The sequence below is a fragment of the Penicillium taxi genome (assembly GCF_028828555.1).
Source record: "Penicillium taxi strain IBT 34144 chromosome Unknown utg000005l_segment0_segment0, whole genome shotgun sequence".
NCBI classification, from domain to species: Eukaryota; Fungi; Ascomycota; class Eurotiomycetes; order Eurotiales; family Aspergillaceae; genus Penicillium; species Penicillium taxi.
Window position 1 is genome coordinate 3879127 of NW_026643207.1, and position 18617 is coordinate 3897743.

Consider the following 18617-nt stretch of genomic DNA (forward strand, 5'->3'; position numbering starts at 1 on the left):
TGACATGTTTCATGCTTTCTATCCTAATCCCTTGCGGATCCTTTTTGTTTTACGCTTTTGTACATTTAGAATTTCGTTTCATATTTCTTTTGGTATTACTTAGCCTAACCTAGGTATGAAACTTCTTACATGGCCATCAAAGACGATGGCATAGTTACCCAAAACACTTCAGCTTAATTGTACGTAGTTCGATGACCCCACATGGAGGCTTACTTAGTAGTTAGACCCACTACTTTTCTGCCCTGCAGAAACCTACTCTAGAATAACTTTAATATTATCCACACATTACGTTGTACAATTCATCGCTCCATCAGGTATGGACTACGGTAGAGCCTCTTGATAGTGCTGGATTTGGCATCCTCAAAGCTCCTTGCTCATCTTAATCCTTGAGTTTTGAGATAAGTATGGACTACTAGACGTACAATATAAAGGGCGGTCAGATACTAAAGTGGCGCTAGCACTGTGCTAATACCACCTCGGTATGAGTACTCCACTTCAACCTACTACTGTGTAGGCTTCCGACATTGAAAGGCACCAATGACATTAGTCTTTTTCTACAGCATATGCTGCTGCCTCAGCCTGCCATGTGATGTATCTATAGAACCAAAATTACCTGATAGATGTGTTTAGTAATTTGCATGTGGTAATATAATACAGTAATTTAACCGAAAATACTGTGGATAGCTAATGTAGATGCCTACCACGTGATCCACTGGCGCTTCTCTTCACAAGCGTTGATTGGTTAGGCAACAGGATTGATAGATTATGATTGTCGCCAGGCACCCATGAGGGATGCGATTCTTCTCCTGTTCCTTCCCATGGCTTCTTCTCTCACATACAACTCTCTCAACGATGGAATGACCTGACTCGCATCTTACCTTTTGATCTGAATAATCTTATTCTAGTCAAATCGTTACCAATATGTCTGTTCTGCGCCATGGAGGAAGTAGTTTCCTCCAGCGCCGCCTCACGAAGATCTATACCGATGCGAAGACTTCTTGCGAGAGTGTCACTACGGCATCGAAAGCGGTGGATGACCCTGAGCTTATCGCCCTGCACCAGAGCTTCCAAAAACAGCGAGATCGCTTACTCGCGTGGGGTCTAGATTGGAGCGATGATAACGCCGCCCAACCGAACGACATCGACGAATCACTGACGGCGGCAGGGATTAGCGACGTAGTCGAGAGTGTGATGTCCTCTATTCAAGAACTCCTCAATGATGCCGAACGAATCCAACGTATCGATGTCCCTATTCCCTCCAAAGAGCGCAAGGTCGACCTACCCACGAAAGTTGCACTTGAAAGCCGACCACTCAAGACTCAATGGACAGAGGACGATGTCACCCAGTCCAAAACTATCCTCAACGAATTAACAGGGTGCATTGACACGCTGTATGATCTATCCCGCTCACGACGAACAATGGCCTCCATGTCTTCTGGCAAGTACAGCACTGGCCGCCGACCACAACTTTCCCAGACCACAACCTATGACTCCTCCCACGGTTCCTTTTCCGAGTCCAAAGAAAGGATTCAAAGCCCGAAACAATTCTCTGAACAATCCAATTACTCCCCTTCAACCTCCAAACTCGATTTTGGCACTTCAATCTCGACATCCGACCATCTTGTCATTAAACGATCAGCTTTACAATTATCCGGGGCAACACATGAGAATTGTCCCCCACCGTATGAACCAGTTGCAGCAACCTCGAACTCTAGGGCCATTGGTCGACTGAATGCCTCGGCTGTCCCATCTCTTCTGGGCTCCGTCAGGGAATCCCATGTCTCTGTACTGATCGAATTTATGCCCATGATGGGGGTCTCTCAAGAGAGCTCAAAAAATCTCCGACTTGAAAAGCTCCAGAAGTCGATAGACCAGCTGCTACAGAATGCTAGGATAAGTCACCTGGGACTCTTAAGATTCCTTGGGTACTGCATCGATGAGCCGAACACCCGCTACGCCTTCCTTTATCAGATGCCTATTGATTATTTCCCATTTCTACGTAATCCAAGCGACCTATTAAAAGAGCTCAAGCCAGTGCCACTAGTAGCTCTGCTTCCGTCTGCCGAGGACTACAGGGAGAAACGGATGCCGAATCTTGAGACTCGGTTTCGACTGGCCTACGATCTGTTAATGTCGGCTTTGCACTTACGAAGTCAGAATGCTGTCCATGGTAACATCAACAGCAGCAATATTATATTCTTCCCCGGTCGAACTGATACGAGCAATGACGAGAGTGGTCTTGCTCCTGATCTGAGGCGTCCTTATTTTACCTCACCGGCCCGCTTCTCCGGCGATGGTCCCACCCCAGAACTCTTGTCTTCGGCGATGTATCGCCACCCCGAAGACAAGAGATCTGTCGAAGACGACGGTGCTTGGGCATACGATCTTTACTCCCTTGGCTTAATCCTGTTGGAGATTGGTCTATGGGCTCCTGTCGGGCGGTTATGGAAGATGAAGTATGACCGTTCCTGGTTCAAGCATCGCATTGAAGATCTCTATGTGAAAAAACTTGGCCCAAAATGCGGAAACGCATACCTTCAGGCTGTTCAACTCTGCCTTGATGCACCCAACTTCCATCTTTCGACGCAACCTATGACCGATCTTTCATTCCGAGTACCTCAAATTTACCATTACCCCGTTTTGGACTTGTCCGATCCAGATGGTACCTTCTCGTTCTCAATGAACTTCCTTTATACTATTTCCAAAATTCTGTGGTCATGCTGCCGTATTGATATCTTCTCAGCACCGCCTGCAGAAGAACTGGATGACTGTCTGCCACTAGCGCTAGTTCCCACCCCAGAAGCCACTCCCGTGCATGAGAACGCGGCGCCGTTCCCACCTATCCATGATATACCTGTGGATCATCAATCAACAGAAAATTGGGACACAGTCATGAGGGAAATTAGACCTGCCAAGAAGCGTACTCTTAAGAGGCTCCCAAATATTGAGATCCCTGACGATCACCTCAGCGAGTGGAATTTCCAGATGATGCCCCGATTGAGCCGACTTCTTCAGAAGGTCTTGAAGGAAACTCCTGAGTCTTGCGCCGCAAACCTCATTATGACTGGAGATTCACCTGAGACGGCAAGGACTACGATATGCGTAACCTGTGCTAGTGTGAAGAAAGTTCGCTCTGCCTTGAAGAAAAATTTCCAGCTAGGCAGAGATGATTGGGATCTGATCGTGATACGCGGTGATATTGAGAGGTCTAAAGTTCCTCGCAACAAGCGTCAAAGTCCGGCGAAGACAAGACCCAATGTCACTAATGAAACACCCTTTCGCCAGCGAGAATTAAACCCATGTTATCAGCAGCGACCCCTCTGTGGTGCTTCAATTGGTGCTTTCCAAAATGAAGAACATTTGCCGCCTGTTTCCTACGGCGGTGCCATTCTCGTTGACGGCCTACCATATGGGTTGACAGTCCACCATATGCTGGAAACTCCTGACGATGTTGATGAAATCCCCAGAGAGGAAGAAGACGCGCCATCCCGGTCTATGGCTAACTGGTCCCACAGTACATCGATAGCTTCCGAGCCGACCTGGGTGGAAGATGACCAGTTAGAAAACTCCCTGGAGTATGAGATTTCGGACCTCGAAGATGGCGACGATGCGTCAACAATGCACGGTGGTGCAGATGACGAATACTGGCTCTCGGACGATGACTCATCCGACGATGATTCCATTGATCCTGGTGATGATGACGACGACGACGCCGCATCGATCGGTGACACTGCTGGTTATGAACCGGGCGAAGAGCCGCGCCTGTTCGTCACTCAACCAGCTATCGACGATGTTCACGATGATTTTTTCCCTCCCAGGAAGATCGCGACGATGAGCATCTAGCCTCCCACTCTCTTGGCTATATTCATGCTTCATCTGGTATGCGGCGTTGGATGAGGAAGGGCATGAAACACGAGATTGATTGGGCTCTGATCAAAGTAGATGAATCCCGCATGGACCCTCGAAACCTCATCATTGATACCACAGTATCAGTCCCTACCAACCTTATCGCAGGACGAACCTGCCAACCCCCATCTATATTTCTCAATCAAGTCGCCCGAATGGAGGAGCTGGGCGGTTTACACGTTCACTGCTGTGGCCGAACCAGCGGGCTTCAAACGGGCCAAATATCGAAGGCTATGACGATGGTCAAGTTCCAGGGCCGACATTCATTTTCAACAAGCTTCTGTGTCCACGGCAATTTTGGAGGTAAGCGGTGCAGTTTAGCAGTTTCTTTATTATGTCTTCACGATCCTTCAATCTAGATACCCTTGGTTTGATTTTGTTTACACTCTCCTCTCTTTCTTTTATACTCATAAGCCCGATATAATTCATATCTAATCTCCCCTGGATCACCCACCCGTTAGATTGAGAACAAAGATCATCGAGCTAACACATTCTTCCTTGACAGCCCCCGGCGATTCAGGTGCATGGGTTTTTGACAAGTCGACCGGCCGTGTCTGTGGCCACGTCCTGGCTTGGTCCGCTAGAAGCAATACCACCTACATCTCTCCTATGGAAGTGATCCTCGAAGACATTTCTCGCTCCCTGAACGCATCTCGCGTTACCCTCCCCGGTGACCCTACTATATCCTTAGGCTATGCAGGTCCTACTCCGCCTCCCCAGGCCCACTATCGCTATCAAGCTCAGCAGCTTCCGGGTGATTTAAATCGCCTGACGGTCGGAGGACAATTCCCACCCCCAATACCCCCACATCCTTTCTCTCATCCGCATCATCCAGGGTACGGCCACCCTGCACCATCTCCATCTTCTCGGCCCTCTCGTCCCGGTTCTCGGGACGCTCACGTCTTCCGTGGTCCCGTGCCTCCAATTCCCCCGCCTCTCCTGGCAGGACCGTGCAATATTGAACGCCCTCTGGCATAATGGTATCGGTTTATAATTATTTTGCAAGTTTGCTACGCCTTTTGGAGGTTACGCCGTTGTTTTATGATAAGCGGTCTTATTTATGATATGATTCTTTCAATACCCTTGCTAGCGTTGGATTATTGCTCTTATACTTATGGCCACAAATATCACCTCAGTGCAATGACTATGAATTTCCCCCCTCAAAACTTCCATGAAGTATGAACATTCAATGATATGGTTCACTGCTCAATACATTCTTCTAAGATAGAAATCATATCGATCACAGGAAATCTTGATACCTATTTGTAGATCATGATACTTCGACACCCTGCTGATATTGGGGAATCTTTTCGCCTTTCCGCCATTTGTATTGACTCCCTGGATGATCTTCAGGTAGACGCGGTGTTCCTAGGAAAACCTCTCTTGCTGTGACACCATCGCCAACCTCGGAACGGAAGAGCTTCCTGCGTCTTAGTTCAGGTAAGAGGAACTCGATGATATCCTCGAAGCTGCCTGGGTTCGTGATATGGGCGAGATTGAATCCATCCACACCACTGACATTAACCCAGTTTTCCAGTTGGTCTGCAGCAGTCGTAGGACTGCCAACTATTTTAGCTTGCAGACCTCCTAGAGTGATGTATTCCACGATTCTGCTCTTCGTCCAGGGAAGGTTTTCAGTGCCCGGTACAGTAGCGGACCATCTTCGCACAATGGACTGTACTCGCGGCGATTGACTAAATCGGAAGTCTTCGTCGTCTGAAAAGCTTGCTAGATCGACTCCGGTCCATCCACCGAATAAAGCCAATGCTCCTTCAGTATCCGCGTACTGAAGATACTCTTCTCTCTTCTCTTTAGCCTCCTCGTCTGTCGCTGCGACAATCACGCTGATCCCCACAATCACTTTGATATGGTTAGGATCACGACCCTCACTAGCAGCAATCTTGCGAATATTGTCCACAATCGGACGAGCACCCTCAGGAGTCTGGCCGCCAATAAAAATGGCCTCGCCATGTTTGCCTCCAAACCCATTTCCGGCCTCTGAAACACCAGCCTGGAACAAAAAGGGTGTTCGCTGAGGCGAGGGCTCACAGAAGTGAGGACCGGGAACGTCGAAATATTTGCCTTTGTGGTTTATTTCTCGCACTGCATCGCTAGCGATGTATACTCCACTCTCCCGATCGGCGAGTACCGCATCATCACGGAAACTGCCTTCCCAAAGTTTATACAGAACTTCCATATACTCATGGGCGATCGCATACCGCTCGTCATGCGGGATCTGTTCTTTCAAGCCGTGATTCCGAGCTGCACTGTCAAGATAAGAAGTGACTATATTCCACGCCACGCGGCCCTGGCTGAGATGGTCGACGGTTGAGAGTCTACGCGCTAACGCGTAGGGTTTTTCGTACGTTGTACTGGCTGTCACTCCGAATATCAGGTTTTTTGTCACTGCTGCCATGGCGGGAACTAAGTACAGCGGATCATTGACTGGGAATTGGGCTCCTGATGAAAGAGCCGGTACAACATTGGCAGGGCCCTTGTACACATCGTAAGGGCCTAGGGTGTCGGCAATAAAAATGGCGTGGAAACCGGCCTTGTCTAGCAATTGAGCCAGATCGGTCCAGAATGACAGGTTTTTGTATTGGTCTGTCTTGTTTCGAGGGTGCTTCCATAGTCCTGGGGCCAGGTGGCCAGGTGTGTTCATGACAAATGCATTCAGAATGATTTGCTTCTTTGGGGTAGATGGTTGTGTATCTTCAAGTGGTTCAGTCATTTTGATCGGATGAAAGTATTCCCAGGTGCTCAAGGTTGAATAATGGAATTATATCGTGGAATTTCAGTCTTTCTAGCCCCTAATATAGTAACCTTGCCAGTCATGCCTATTATAATCACGCTATTGATCGTCACTGGTATTATCTCGTCATTTCTTCGAACAATTTCAAATAAATTTTTTCTCGGTCGATAGCTGAGCTGCGGCCTGAGCTGTTGTTGGTTCGATAGTAGATGCGCTTCTCGCCATCGCGGCATAATGGCACGTCATCTAGATACGATACCCCTCATCTTCGCACCCCACAGAAGCTATGTATATCTCAAGCAAACTGACTGAATATCATCTTTAAATGTTAAGAACTATTCCGTTGAGAAGGTACAAATACGACTTCTTCGCGATGAATCAGGCTTTTAGTAACGAGATTCCAGTGAATTCCAGCTTCAGAAGTTCCTGATACTTTTCAAGGTTTGATAATGCAACAATCTTTGAATTACTTAGGTAGTTATAGAATCTCACCTAGGTATAAGTCCTGTGTTTTCAGCTAGATTTAGTCTTTCTTTCAAGGTTGTTTTATCTCTAGCCCTATCCACCTTCCGACGTTTCTAATTTCCAAGATAGCCAACGTGACAGGACTAGGAACTTTTCTTCTCGCGGTGCTTACAGCTTATGCTTCACCGGTCAGTATGCCTGAGATGCCAGAAGAGATGACTCCAAATATGATGATTAAAGGAGTAAGTCTTTACAGTTCCTAGGTCCTATTCTGCTGCCCTTTTGGTGAATAAATTGGAAGAAATAGATTCTAATTCAATATTTAATGTCTTATTCAGGCTTGCCTCAGGAGTAACCAACTCTGCTACTATAGCTCGAAGGCTAAGCAATAACCATAGGTGTATATACCAATTCATCTACGCCTAATCTCTGTAATGCGATACTGGGATATGACCAAAGCCTAAACATTCCTTTATCAGCGCTAAATACCGACCATAATAGATAATTCAAATTGTATTCAAATGTTGCAAGTTTTAAACCAGTAATCACAAACAGAAAATAGTACATTACCTTGAGTCTTAGAAGAGGTTAGATTCCGGCGTCTGTTACGTACAATTGACGATGCTGTTCTAGGTTCTTAACTCTAGGTAGGACATGAATATTTCAATTTGACATCAGCTTACTTATGTACATAGTCGAGCATGATAGGCATTCATAGCGTCAAGTTGTATTCCTAGGTTCATTACCTCCACAATCAATCAAAGATTTCAAAATTATATAGTTATTTAGTTATTTACTATTTACAGCCTCTGTGACTCATGACCTTATCTCACGTGACCCACCGTAATTCTGCCAACCCCGCGGTGCTTCCCTCGACAATTCCCCTCCGATCACGGATTCTAGGCAAAGTACCACAAATCTGCAAATTATACTCACAATGGCCTCCCAGAAGTGAGATTAAACCCCAATTTAATCAATTATATCCCTACTAATCTCCATTCTTAGAGTGTTGATGCTCGGCGCTGGGTTCGTCACTCGACCCACGCTCGATATTCTCTCCGATTCCGGCATTGCTGTGACTGTCGCCTGCAGAACTCTTGAATCCGCCAAGTCCCTCTCTGCTGGTGTCAAGAATGCCACTCCCATCTCTCTAGATGTTACCGATGAAAAGGCTCTGGATGCTGAGCTCTCCAAGCATGAACTTGTCATTAGCTTGATCCCTTACACTTACCATGCTGTGGTTATCAAGTCGGCCATCCGCACCAAGACCCACGTTGTCACCACTTCCTATGTCTCCCCTGCCATGAAGGAGTTGGACGAGGAGTGCAAGAAGGCCGGCATTGTTGTTATGAACGAGATTGGTCTTGGTAAGCTTATTTCTCTCAACTTATCCATCTCTCATCGCATACTGACGTAATTTTCGTGTAGACCCCGGCATTGACCACCTTTGTAAGCATTTAATCGTAACACGAACAGAGCTTTCAGTACTAATGTAATCAGACGCTGTCAAGACCATTGAGGAAGTTCACCAGGCTGGTGGAAAGATCACCTCTTTCCTGTCATACTGTGGAGGTCTCCCGGCACCGGAGAGCTCTGGTAACCCTCTGGGATACAAATTTTCTTGGTAAGAACCCCAATTTTCTGCTCCCGGTCTGTCGTAATTACGACACCCGGATTATAAAAGCATTGGCTAACATACATACCTTATGTAAGGTCTCCCCGCGGAGTTTTGCTTGCATTGAGGAACGCTGCTAGCTTCTACAAGGATGGCAAGGTTGTCAACGTTGCTGGCCCAGGTAAGAAGCTAGAAATACGATGTTCAACCTCAAACGGATTGTGACTGATTTCAATGCAGACCTCATGGCTACCGCCAAGCCCTACCACATCTACCCTGGTGAGTAAACATGTGCTCTTGAAGTGCCTAGAGATATAGCTTCTGGCTATGAAATACGCAACATAGATGCTAATATCGGGACTCAAGGATTCGCCCTTGTTGCCTACCCCAACAGAGACTCTACCCCCTACAAGGAGCGCTACAACATCCCCGAGGCACAGACTATCATCAGGTACAATTACCAGGCTAATTTTGTTTGATTGTATCCAGTTTTCTAACAATCCTTGCAGAGGTACTCTGAGATACGGTGGTTTCCCCGAGTTCGTCAAGGTTCTTGTCGACATCGGCTTCCTCCAAGATGCTGAGCAGGAGGTCTGCAAGTCCCCTGTCGCATGGAAAGAGGTCACCCAGAAGGTTCTCGGTGCTTCCTCTTCCGACGAAGAGACTCTTGTCAAGGCTATCTCTGCCAAGGCCACTTTCAAGGATGACGAGCAGAAGAAGCACATCTTGGCCGGTCTTAAGTGGGTCGGTTTGTTCTCTGATGAGAAGGTAAGTACTCCTGATCCTATTACTTGTCTGTTGAGTATTGTGCGGGCTTTGCTTACTCTTGGGATTAAAGATCACCCCTCGTGGAAACCCCCCTTGATACTATCTGCGCCACTCTTGAGCAGAAGATGCAGTTCGGTGAAGGCGAACGCGATATTGTCATGTAAGTCCATTATATCTCAAATTTCGGGCATTGATACTAATTTTTTTCCAAGTCTGCAACACAAGTTCGAGGTTGAGTTGAAGGATGGCACAAAGCAGACCCGTCTCTCCACTCTTGTTGAGTACGGCAGCTCCGAGCCCGGTGGCTACTCTGCCATGGCTAAGACTGGTAAGTATCCAAACTTCAATATTGAATGATACATGAACTAACTGTGTCCAGTCGGTGTCCCTTGTGCCGTCGCTGTCAAGCAAGTTTTGAACGGAACTATCTCTGAGACTGGTGTTCTTGCTCCTATCAACGGCAAGATCAACGGACCCCTCATCAAGGAGCTCAAAGTGAGTTCATCTTACATATTCTGGTGTTTTCATACTAACCCATTTTATAGGAGAAGTACGGCATTGAGTGCAAGGAGGAGATCGTCGCATAGATTACTCAAAATTAGGTATTTCAAAAAATTGTAGTAAGAAATAGACAATTGTGAAGTATGAACCACAAATGAAGTATGAAAGTCACATTGACAATTTTGTACACCGAGGGACATTAATTCGTATCATTATTTCGTTATATTTCACATTAAAAACATTCAGATTTCCTTGGTAGATGGCACACCGAGCCATGTCCCCATGGCCACCCCTGTCAGTACACTCACTGCACCAAGTGACCAAGTCAAGGCTGTCCACCCAAATTTCTCCCGCATGAATCCAGCCCAGATTGGCCCGACGGCAGTTCCAGCTGCAAAGGATGTACACGAGAGACCGAATGCCTGTGCATAAGCACTTCCATATCCGAAAATCTCCGGATGTTCCTGCTCCATGTTATCGACAACGAAACATATTTCTGCCATAGTCGGGGGCAAGACCGCTTGCAAAGAGATTCCCACGAGAAGCAATAGAACAGCCAGAATGACTTTGCATATGAGAGTGTCTTCTGCGACAGTTTGAAGTACAATAAGACATGGAGCGGCCAATAAGAAGCCAGCAGATCCAATGTACCGCGGTCCCCACTGGTCAGTCAGTGTCCCGAGTAAAGGACCCAGGAGACATGGCAAGGCAATCGGTAGAAAGATCAAACCAGCTGCCATGGCATCCCAGCCGAATGTTTCCCAGACGAAGAGAGGGAGGACAGAGTAAAAGCCGCATATAAGAACCGATTGCATAAATGTTCCCCAGAGTGCGACCAAAAGTCGACGAGAACGCAACAGATGAATAACGACTGGTCGAGTAGTCGTATTCTGTACCAAATTATGTGATAGTAGAGGCGAAGATTCGAGTGAGCTAGGTTGGCCAGGGTAGCTGTACACCGACCCGTTCGCTTCTGGGTCAAAAAATGACAGTCTCGCCGGTTTATCCGGAAGACAGAAGCGAAATATTATGTCCAATGTGACTAAGGCAAGGCACATTGCAAAAACGGCATAATATCCTGCTTGTCGCATGACTATGCCTCCAAACACGGGTCCCATCAGTGTACCAGCATTCACAGCGATACCTATATAGCCCATTGTATATCCGATATGGTCTGGTCCAACTTGATCAACTAATATAGCTAGCCCAACGGTCCATACTACGCCGGATGAAACACCCTGAAGGACACGCCCAAGTGCGATCAGGCCGATAGTTCGTCCGAGACATAATAATAGGGTCGATCCAGCGAGGGCGCATAGGCCAATAAGGTAGGGAAGACGGCGAGATACATGATCAGCGATGTATCCAGAGAGTGCTGAAAGATAAGTAAATAACACGTTATTGATAACACTATGACTATAAATTGATTTTAGACTCACTTCCAGACACTAGGAGACCCGCACTGTGGACAGCTAGAAGGCACGAAGTCCAAAATTGAACTAAGTATAGTATTTGGTATTAGCCTTCAAATCAGAGACGTTCATTGATGCTTGGCGCCATACCATCTTCTGGACGGACTCCGACTCTTTCAGTAATAGACCATGGGATCACTGGTACAACGACAAGATAGAGAAAGTTATCCTATCAGAGTAAGTGTGATGTAAAGCCCCTGTACTCTTGACATCTCACAGTGAATATTGCCACACTGATTACAAGTATCGCAAAGCTTTGGGACCATCGTCCCTGTAGAAGAGGCTCTCTGGGGTGCTTTTGACGAATAGACATGGGAATTTGTCACGAGAGGGGAAGTTAGGAGATGAAGAGGTGTACTGTACCTATCAGAGAGAACTTTGGAAGAATTTGTCAACCGTTTTCGATCTATTTATTTGTATCTTTTACAATGTAGTTAATGTGCTTAGCTGCATTCACTTAGCGCTAGTATTTTTTTTCCTTGATTATGTACCTAACACTCCTCGTACGTATTTTAAAGGACTACCAAATCTAATTCCTGAGGATATGTCCCTGGCAGTATTATTCAATCCCATTCTCTGGGTTCTTTACCTATGAAATCAATTTTTCATGAGAAATATAGATGAACAACTTGATCTGGCCTAATATTGTCACGGTCAGGTACAGGTGTCGATCCATGCAGGTTACCCTTGCATCAATGATTTATATTTGCTAGATAGTGCACTCCTACATATAATACGTGCGATAAGGATGGAGTGTTCATGCAGGTACCATATCCTATCCAGAAAGTAAGGATAGCCGGGATAAAAATCAAGATCAAATAAAGCAATATTGTTATAAACGAAATTTGTAATTTATGGCTAGGCAAGACGTTGAAACTTGACAAAGGATGATAGATATGGTATCGTTGAGGTGTCAACATTGTGGAAAGTATCCCCAATTTGATTGATGTTTTGCGAGAATTTGGTTCAGAAGCTTGAGTTGAACCCGTTTCATCGCCGACTTTAAAAATAAATATCGTCCGGTAACATCTCCTGCTCCCTTCTCTTTTCGAAACCGCAAGGTTATCACTTCGACCGTCATATTTTATGATAGAATTCCTATCATTCTCTCTCGCCACTCTCATGATTTCCTTGATCAATATAATAAATCTCAAAAGGTCATAAGCATGGCCTTGTTCCTATTCCGTAATCTCACGAGTGACATCTTTAACTTCCGGCGGTTTAGATATACCTGTTGCGACAGCCGAGAAACAAGGCCATCAACAGACGGAAAGTATTTCGGCCGAAAAAGCTTCTGCCGAGACAGCGACTCCGGAACTGGATTAGTATATCACGGCATCCTTGAACGATATGCATTCATCGCAAACGACACCCTTGAGCGATGCGCATTCGCGACAGTAATGTCCCGTCTTCACCGTCTCTTCTGTCTCGGACGAATGTTGACATTCGTCCAGAGCAGAGGGGCGCCCATGTACTATAAGTAGCTAGTTCTTTCATCAATGAAAAAGCAGACTTCACAACAACCACAATATTCAGTACTGTAGAGACCACTACACTTGGTGGTTTGTCTACGGTGTTGAGTAGTGGTTCGTTGGAGCTCACCGTTCTCAGTAACGAGCGATTAGCTAGCTACGCTCGCTAAGCGAGCGACAAGAGTCACCTTCGACGCGACCAAGGTCATCGAATGAACCGTCGGAGTGACGAAGGGATATGATCCTGTAATGTTTTCGTAAGTGCGATTATATTTCCACCAAGATAGGTAGCACCATACCCATATGAAGCCGTGAGAGAAATGCCTATTGATGTTTTCGATAACGTCATTCGATCCATTTCGTATGGTACGCTCGAAGGCCAAAAGTAGTAGATGAAAATAAATATCAGTCCTGTGATGAGGTATTTTGAAAGCATCTTTGTGCTCGGCCGAGTTGGTGTAATCGATCGATTGCGGTGTTGTTTTTGAAACATCGGACGTTGTAAACAGCAAGATGAACCTCTGCAAAGGGGGCAAATATGGTGATAGTTCTAAGGAATAAGCAGACTGTGATAGGGAAAACTACTCTGTGCATTCCGACTGCACTGCCTAGAGTATTCTCCCCACTTCAATAGGTAGCTTTATGTAGGCAATCGATTGATTGAAAGAGACGTAATGGGAAAAGTGATATTATGGTGCTACCGCCATATCGGTTAAAGCTTCTGATTGGTTAGGTTTCCCTTTCTGCCGGCAATACAAAAGGGAAACCTTATTCAGACCACTCTCATTTGGTGACGCAGGGAACGAACCTGCAATTCTGGCCCGTGAATTCTCGCCAGCAGACGTATTTCTAAGGTTCTAGTCGCGGGATTTAGGACACTTGAATAAAAATGATATTGGGCTTCTAAACTTTCTTTTGATGGGTACCAATGTAAGAGACAAGGGAAAAGGGAGACCGGACCTCGGAGAGGCCGAAAAAAATAAGGGGAAAAACTGCACACATATTGATGCTGACAGAAGGTGGGAGAAGCAAGAAATGAGTTAACAGATTCTCAAGAGTCAAAGCTAGACTGCCGGCTGGAGGTTCATTTCCTGTAGACATTCAGAGGCAAACTCTCGCAGAAGATTGATTTCGAGGTCAATTGTCGCAGGAGGGGGTCCATTACAAGCTGGATCTTGCAGGAATGTTGGCCCAAATACCTCCTCATGACTAAATATCAAGCGTTGCGGACCCCCAGTCGGAAGAGGTGGAGAAGGCGGAGGAGGTCGCAGGTTAGGGGCAGGTAGAGGAGCCGGAGGACGCGTGCTGCTGCGCGTGGCCATTCGATGAGTTGGCCCTGTAGCCACGATAGGGGTGGGAACAAGCAGAACAGGTAAATTGAGCACAGGAATAGAGAGAACAAGCGAAGCAGGGAAAATGACCTCGTGCTGTCGTAGTACAGGAATGCCGAATACGTCTCGCACATATACGTCCGCAAATCCGTGCACTCGCTGACTGAGCCTGTGCTTTTTCCATTTCACCACCACGACGACATTAATGGAGCCGTCCCCACCCGTGAGAAGCAAATCCACGTCTGCCTTCAGTTTCTTGTGAGACTCTGACCATCCGACTTCAAAGGCCACGCTTGGCAAACTGTCTACAGCCAGCTTAGGAATCACAAACAGATCGGGCTCTTTTCGGGAGTTCATATACGGGCCAGACTGGAATTCTAGGGCTATAATAAGTTAGTGATAGGCGAATCATGATGAGTCAAGCATGGCTTACTAGTCCCCATGAACGTCCTAATCTGACGGCGCTCTATGCTCGTCATGAGTCCAGTGATACTCATCTGAGTCACAGTTTCTACCCACCATGGCTGGATGCAATCGTGGATCCAACTCGGCATGATTTTTATCGTCAAATTTTCAGTCACCACGTTCCATGTTGATCTATACATTTCAGTATTCAGATATGACATCAAAGATCGGGTTTGTTCTTACCGTGTGCGATGGTCCTTCAACGAATCAAAGATGTCTCGTCCCCACGAAGGCTTCACACCGTCTATTATGAGAACTGTGGCCTCAGTAGAATCTTCAATTTGGGAGAAGATATATTTCTTGAGCTTACGGCGAGAGAATTCGCCGGCAGAAATTGCGATCACCACTGCGAGTTCTTCATATTCAGCACTAGGTGAACTTTGGGATGATAGCGCCTGAGTATCTTCCACAGTGATATTCTTCGTTGGAACCGAGCGATCGGTTAAGGTGGTATGTTGTTCAATATCCGTCATTGTGCGTTGAAGAGGAAAGTGCCACCAGACGTCAGCAACTAAAAAGTGGGTATGATTATAGTTATAATCTCAAGCTAATAGTAAATAACTAACTCACCACTGCTTTGTCATCCCACCCACCCCAATTCTAATAACTAACTAGATTTTAAATTTGAAGATCTCGATTTTGAAGCTAAGGCTACTACTCCCATCGTAATTTTGGTTTTCAGAGATTGACTTCATGACTATTATCACTTCCTTTCTGTGGGTATTCGGGATAGGGTCGGGGTGGACCTAGTAACTACTGTTTTGTCCCGAAGGAGCTGGCGTGTCACATTTTATTGAGGTATTTACTTCGCTCAGTGAGCGAATCAGGGTACTCAGGTTTTACTTACTGAGTGAATCAGACTGCCCACTGAGTGCTCACTGAGTGCTCCCTGAGTGTCACCTGATGCTCATTGATCGGATCAGGACGCTCAGAGGCGTGCTCAGTTCTATTCAATGAGCAAAAGCTACGGAAGAGGACGCCAAGAACTGACACAGGATGTTCTAGCATTTATTTACATAAATCTATATACGTCCACGTTCCAAAGTTATATCACTTCACAGATATCCATGGGCAAACTAGTCATCCCCCTGAAACTAGTCACTACCGCTGAAGAATATCGATAAGCTGAGATGAAACAGCCCAAACTCGCTGTCGTAGGTCTTCCCCTAATCGAGTCATCCCCGAAAGACCTTGTGACCCACCCTGCAGTTCCGCCAGTCGTGTAACCAATCTATCGATCACCGCCTGTGCACGATGTAGTTCGCTCAGAATTAGTTGAGCGACGATACATCGCTGGTCCTCCCCACTGAGATAGTAAAGACCTACGCCAGTAGGTAAGTGAAGGGCACTCTCGTTCGAAAACGTGATTTTGTGCTCATATAGTGTCGCTGCTCCTGCCGCAGAATACCAAGAAAGCACCTTGCAACTGATGAGCGTGATGATAGAGACGATATACTCGTCCTGTGAGCATGCACAGGCTAGAGTCTCTTGAACTATCTCCATTGCCCGTCTATTTCCCGCAATAAGCTTGTCGATGGGAGGCGTAGGCATAAATGTACTCATTCCACCACAATCCCTCGCTTCCGATAGACGACAACATCCATCGGAGGCATCGGATAATAGAGTTGTCAACGTCTGTAAGGCAACACCCAAGCAACAGCAGCGTGGAGGATCTAAAAAGCCCCATTGGTTAAAGCTCGGTGTAAGCTGAAGGTTGATGGGTGTAGAGGGCAGTCCAGTGCCCGGTAAGCTTGCCGGATCTACTCCCACCTGTGGTGTCCCCCAGTTGGTTGTTCTGTCATTGGCTACCTGGTCTGGTACCTTGGGAAATGTCGAAAAAATTCATCAAAGTCATCGTAGGAGCCGATCTGAGGGGAAGAAATGCCCATCTCAGTCGAGAGACCAGGGCAGAAATCGCTCCAGACATTTGTGGCCACAGCTTGGGTATCACTAGAAACCGCCATAGCTGTAGTGAAGTTGTTCGTCAAGATTTCTCCCGCCTCCAGACTGATTGAAGAAGGTACACTCTCACTGCCGCTATGTGTGTGCAACTGCGAGTGGGGACGTTCATGCTGGCTTGGATATTTCCTTACATATCCAGCACTGTTTGGTTTCTTGTTGTGACTTCCATGATGCCCATATCTCTGATTGAAACCGATGGTTCCTATAGTATTAGGGCTAGGCAACCTAGGGTTACGTCCCATACGCTTCGACTCTGTGTAGTGACATGGAAGATCGCGCTCGGCACAACGAGCACAAATTGGCTTCTCCTTGGTACAGCGAATCTTGGAGTGAGCACAGCTAGTACAGCTTTCCCGCAACTTGCGTACCTGCTGTTGTCGCGATGATCGGGGATTATGAGATCCAGTCATTATGGCTGTGTATAGATCTTGGAGAGGGAGTAACCTAGAAGTCTGGAAAAGAGCACGAGGGACTTAGTATGAAAGAACCATATACCATCTCCACTTTCCCTCGTTTCTATGATGAAGTAGTCACTTTCTTCATTGATTCATTTACGCCACAAAAAGCTAGAAACAGAGGGATGTGATTGGTCGCCACTTGTTTTTGCACATGATGCAAATGATCAGCTACTGTAGACCAACCAATGTTCTTCGATGTAATGTATGCGATCAACAAATACACACCTGGCATCGATAGATTCTCCATAATATGATATCAGGAAGATTTGTCACTCGGCCATTATTATTTGATGCCTTACTGCTCTTATCATAGATGTCGCATGAGTCCAGCCTGGCAATACGATAGTAAGCCTCCGAATGTCTTGGACATGCAGCCTTGAGACTAGCGGCTATTAGTAGATAACGCCTCCTGCATTTTGACAATGAAAGAGACTCTGAGTAGTTTCAAGACTCAATTATTCAGAAAGCTGATCGCTCGCTATGAGGTTTTTCAGGGAGAATTAGTGAATTTTTTTTGGCGCGCTGCTAGGCATGGTTAGACGGGTTTCCAAACCACATAGTCCATGTACGTATGGATCCTTTTCAAATTTTAAACTTGACTTGAGTCCGCATTTTCATCGTTTAATGTCTGAGTTGTTCATTCAATAACCTTGGAAGGTTGGTGCCCCCTCGCCAAATCTTTTAATTCCATTTGCTGAAGTTCCCATCCTTCCAATTCGTGGTACAAATGAAGCCATACCATCATCTCGTTACATTGCACCATAATTTTTGTATGGCGATCATTCTTCCTGAACTCTGAATGTGTCACCAGACACTGATCTCTACGTATCTTCTACATTTACCCTTTCTAATACCCAAAGGCACCTCAGCCAGCGCGCTTTTGACGCTATCAGTGCAGTTTTGGCTGCATACTGTACTAGATCGTTTTAACTAGATGACCAGTTTCTAAGGTTTGGTTATACACCTACTTCCAATAAAATCTTGAAAGCACCGCTGGTAGTTTGAATCTCAATAAATGTAAGTGTGTCTAGCTCAGTAGACTGTAGTGGCACTTGGGCAAGGCTCAACGTGACTCGTATCTACAAATAAAAAAATATAATTGAAGTCTCTTTTTACGGATGCTTAAGGTGCGAGAAAATTCGATTATTACCAATATGATCTAATGGATTACCGGTGTATCCTCTGCTCTTATCACCCCAGGTCGTTGGAAGCGCACTATCGATTGTTTGGAAGAATTTGAAGAACAAAATACTGTTACTGTTATAAATGAATTTTAGTGTTTGTTCACCAGGTAAATAGCCTATTACCAAAATTACTGAATGTTGAAATAGCTCTCAAGGACCTTGGAAGACAGCCATCGTGCTGCCATCAACTACGTCTACCAGTTTGAAAAACACGATGATCTAGTAGACTGCCTTTCCAATTACTATGTTACCTGTGGTTTGATTTG

The 18617-nt window shown here is 46.0% G+C and overlaps 6 protein-coding genes across 6 annotated transcripts; 2 read left to right on the plus strand and 4 right to left on the minus strand.

Annotated features, from left to right (window-relative positions):
• Positions 1-921: 921 nt before the first annotated feature.
• N7495_008748 (uncharacterized protein) lies at positions 922-4884 on the plus strand (the record flags this gene model as incomplete). The annotated part of the gene is made up of 3 exons (XM_057211399.1): positions 922-3792; positions 3819-4209; positions 4412-4884. The coding sequence occupies 3 exons, from the start codon at positions 922-924 to the stop codon at positions 4882-4884; spliced, it is 3735 nt and encodes a 1244-aa protein (XP_057060942.1).
• A 292-nt stretch (positions 4885-5176) lies between these two features.
• On the minus strand, positions 5177-6637 carry N7495_008749 (LLM class flavin-dependent oxidoreductase; the record flags this gene model as incomplete). The annotated part of the gene is made up of 1 exon (XM_057211400.1): positions 5177-6637. The coding sequence occupies one exon, from the start codon at positions 6635-6637 to the stop codon at positions 5177-5179; it is 1461 nt and encodes a 486-aa protein (XP_057060943.1).
• A 1423-nt stretch (positions 6638-8060) lies between these two features.
• lys9 (saccharopine dehydrogenase (NADP+, L-glutamate-forming)) lies at positions 8061-10093 on the plus strand (the record flags this gene model as incomplete). Its single annotated transcript, XM_057211401.1, has 12 exons — positions 8061-8074; positions 8129-8490; positions 8552-8572; positions 8624-8747; positions 8837-8919; positions 8979-9017; positions 9105-9189; positions 9248-9478; positions 9577-9666; positions 9719-9834; positions 9886-10001; positions 10052-10093. 12 exons carry the CDS (start codon positions 8061-8063, stop codon positions 10091-10093), a joined length of 1323 nt encoding a protein of 440 aa, XP_057060944.1.
• Positions 10094-10249: 156 nt separating this feature from the next.
• Positions 10250-11792, minus strand: N7495_008751 (MFS transporter; the record flags this gene model as incomplete). The annotated part of the gene is made up of 4 exons (XM_057211402.1): positions 10250-11382; positions 11447-11506; positions 11570-11648; positions 11697-11792. The coding sequence occupies 4 exons, from the start codon at positions 11790-11792 to the stop codon at positions 10250-10252; spliced, it is 1368 nt and encodes a 455-aa protein (XP_057060945.1).
• A 2223-nt stretch (positions 11793-14015) lies between these two features.
• On the minus strand, positions 14016-15220 carry N7495_008752 (uncharacterized protein; the record flags this gene model as incomplete). Its single annotated transcript, XM_057211403.1, has 3 exons — positions 14016-14665; positions 14716-14879; positions 14931-15220. The coding sequence occupies 3 exons, from the start codon at positions 15218-15220 to the stop codon at positions 14016-14018; spliced, it is 1104 nt and encodes a 367-aa protein (XP_057060946.1).
• A 628-nt stretch (positions 15221-15848) lies between these two features.
• N7495_008753 (aflatoxin biosynthesis regulatory protein) lies at positions 15849-17119 on the minus strand (the record flags this gene model as incomplete). The annotated part of the gene is made up of 2 exons (XM_057211404.1): positions 15849-16497; positions 16557-17119. 2 exons carry the CDS (start codon positions 17117-17119, stop codon positions 15849-15851), a joined length of 1212 nt encoding a protein of 403 aa, XP_057060947.1.
• Between the last annotated feature and the right edge of the window lie 1498 nt (positions 17120-18617).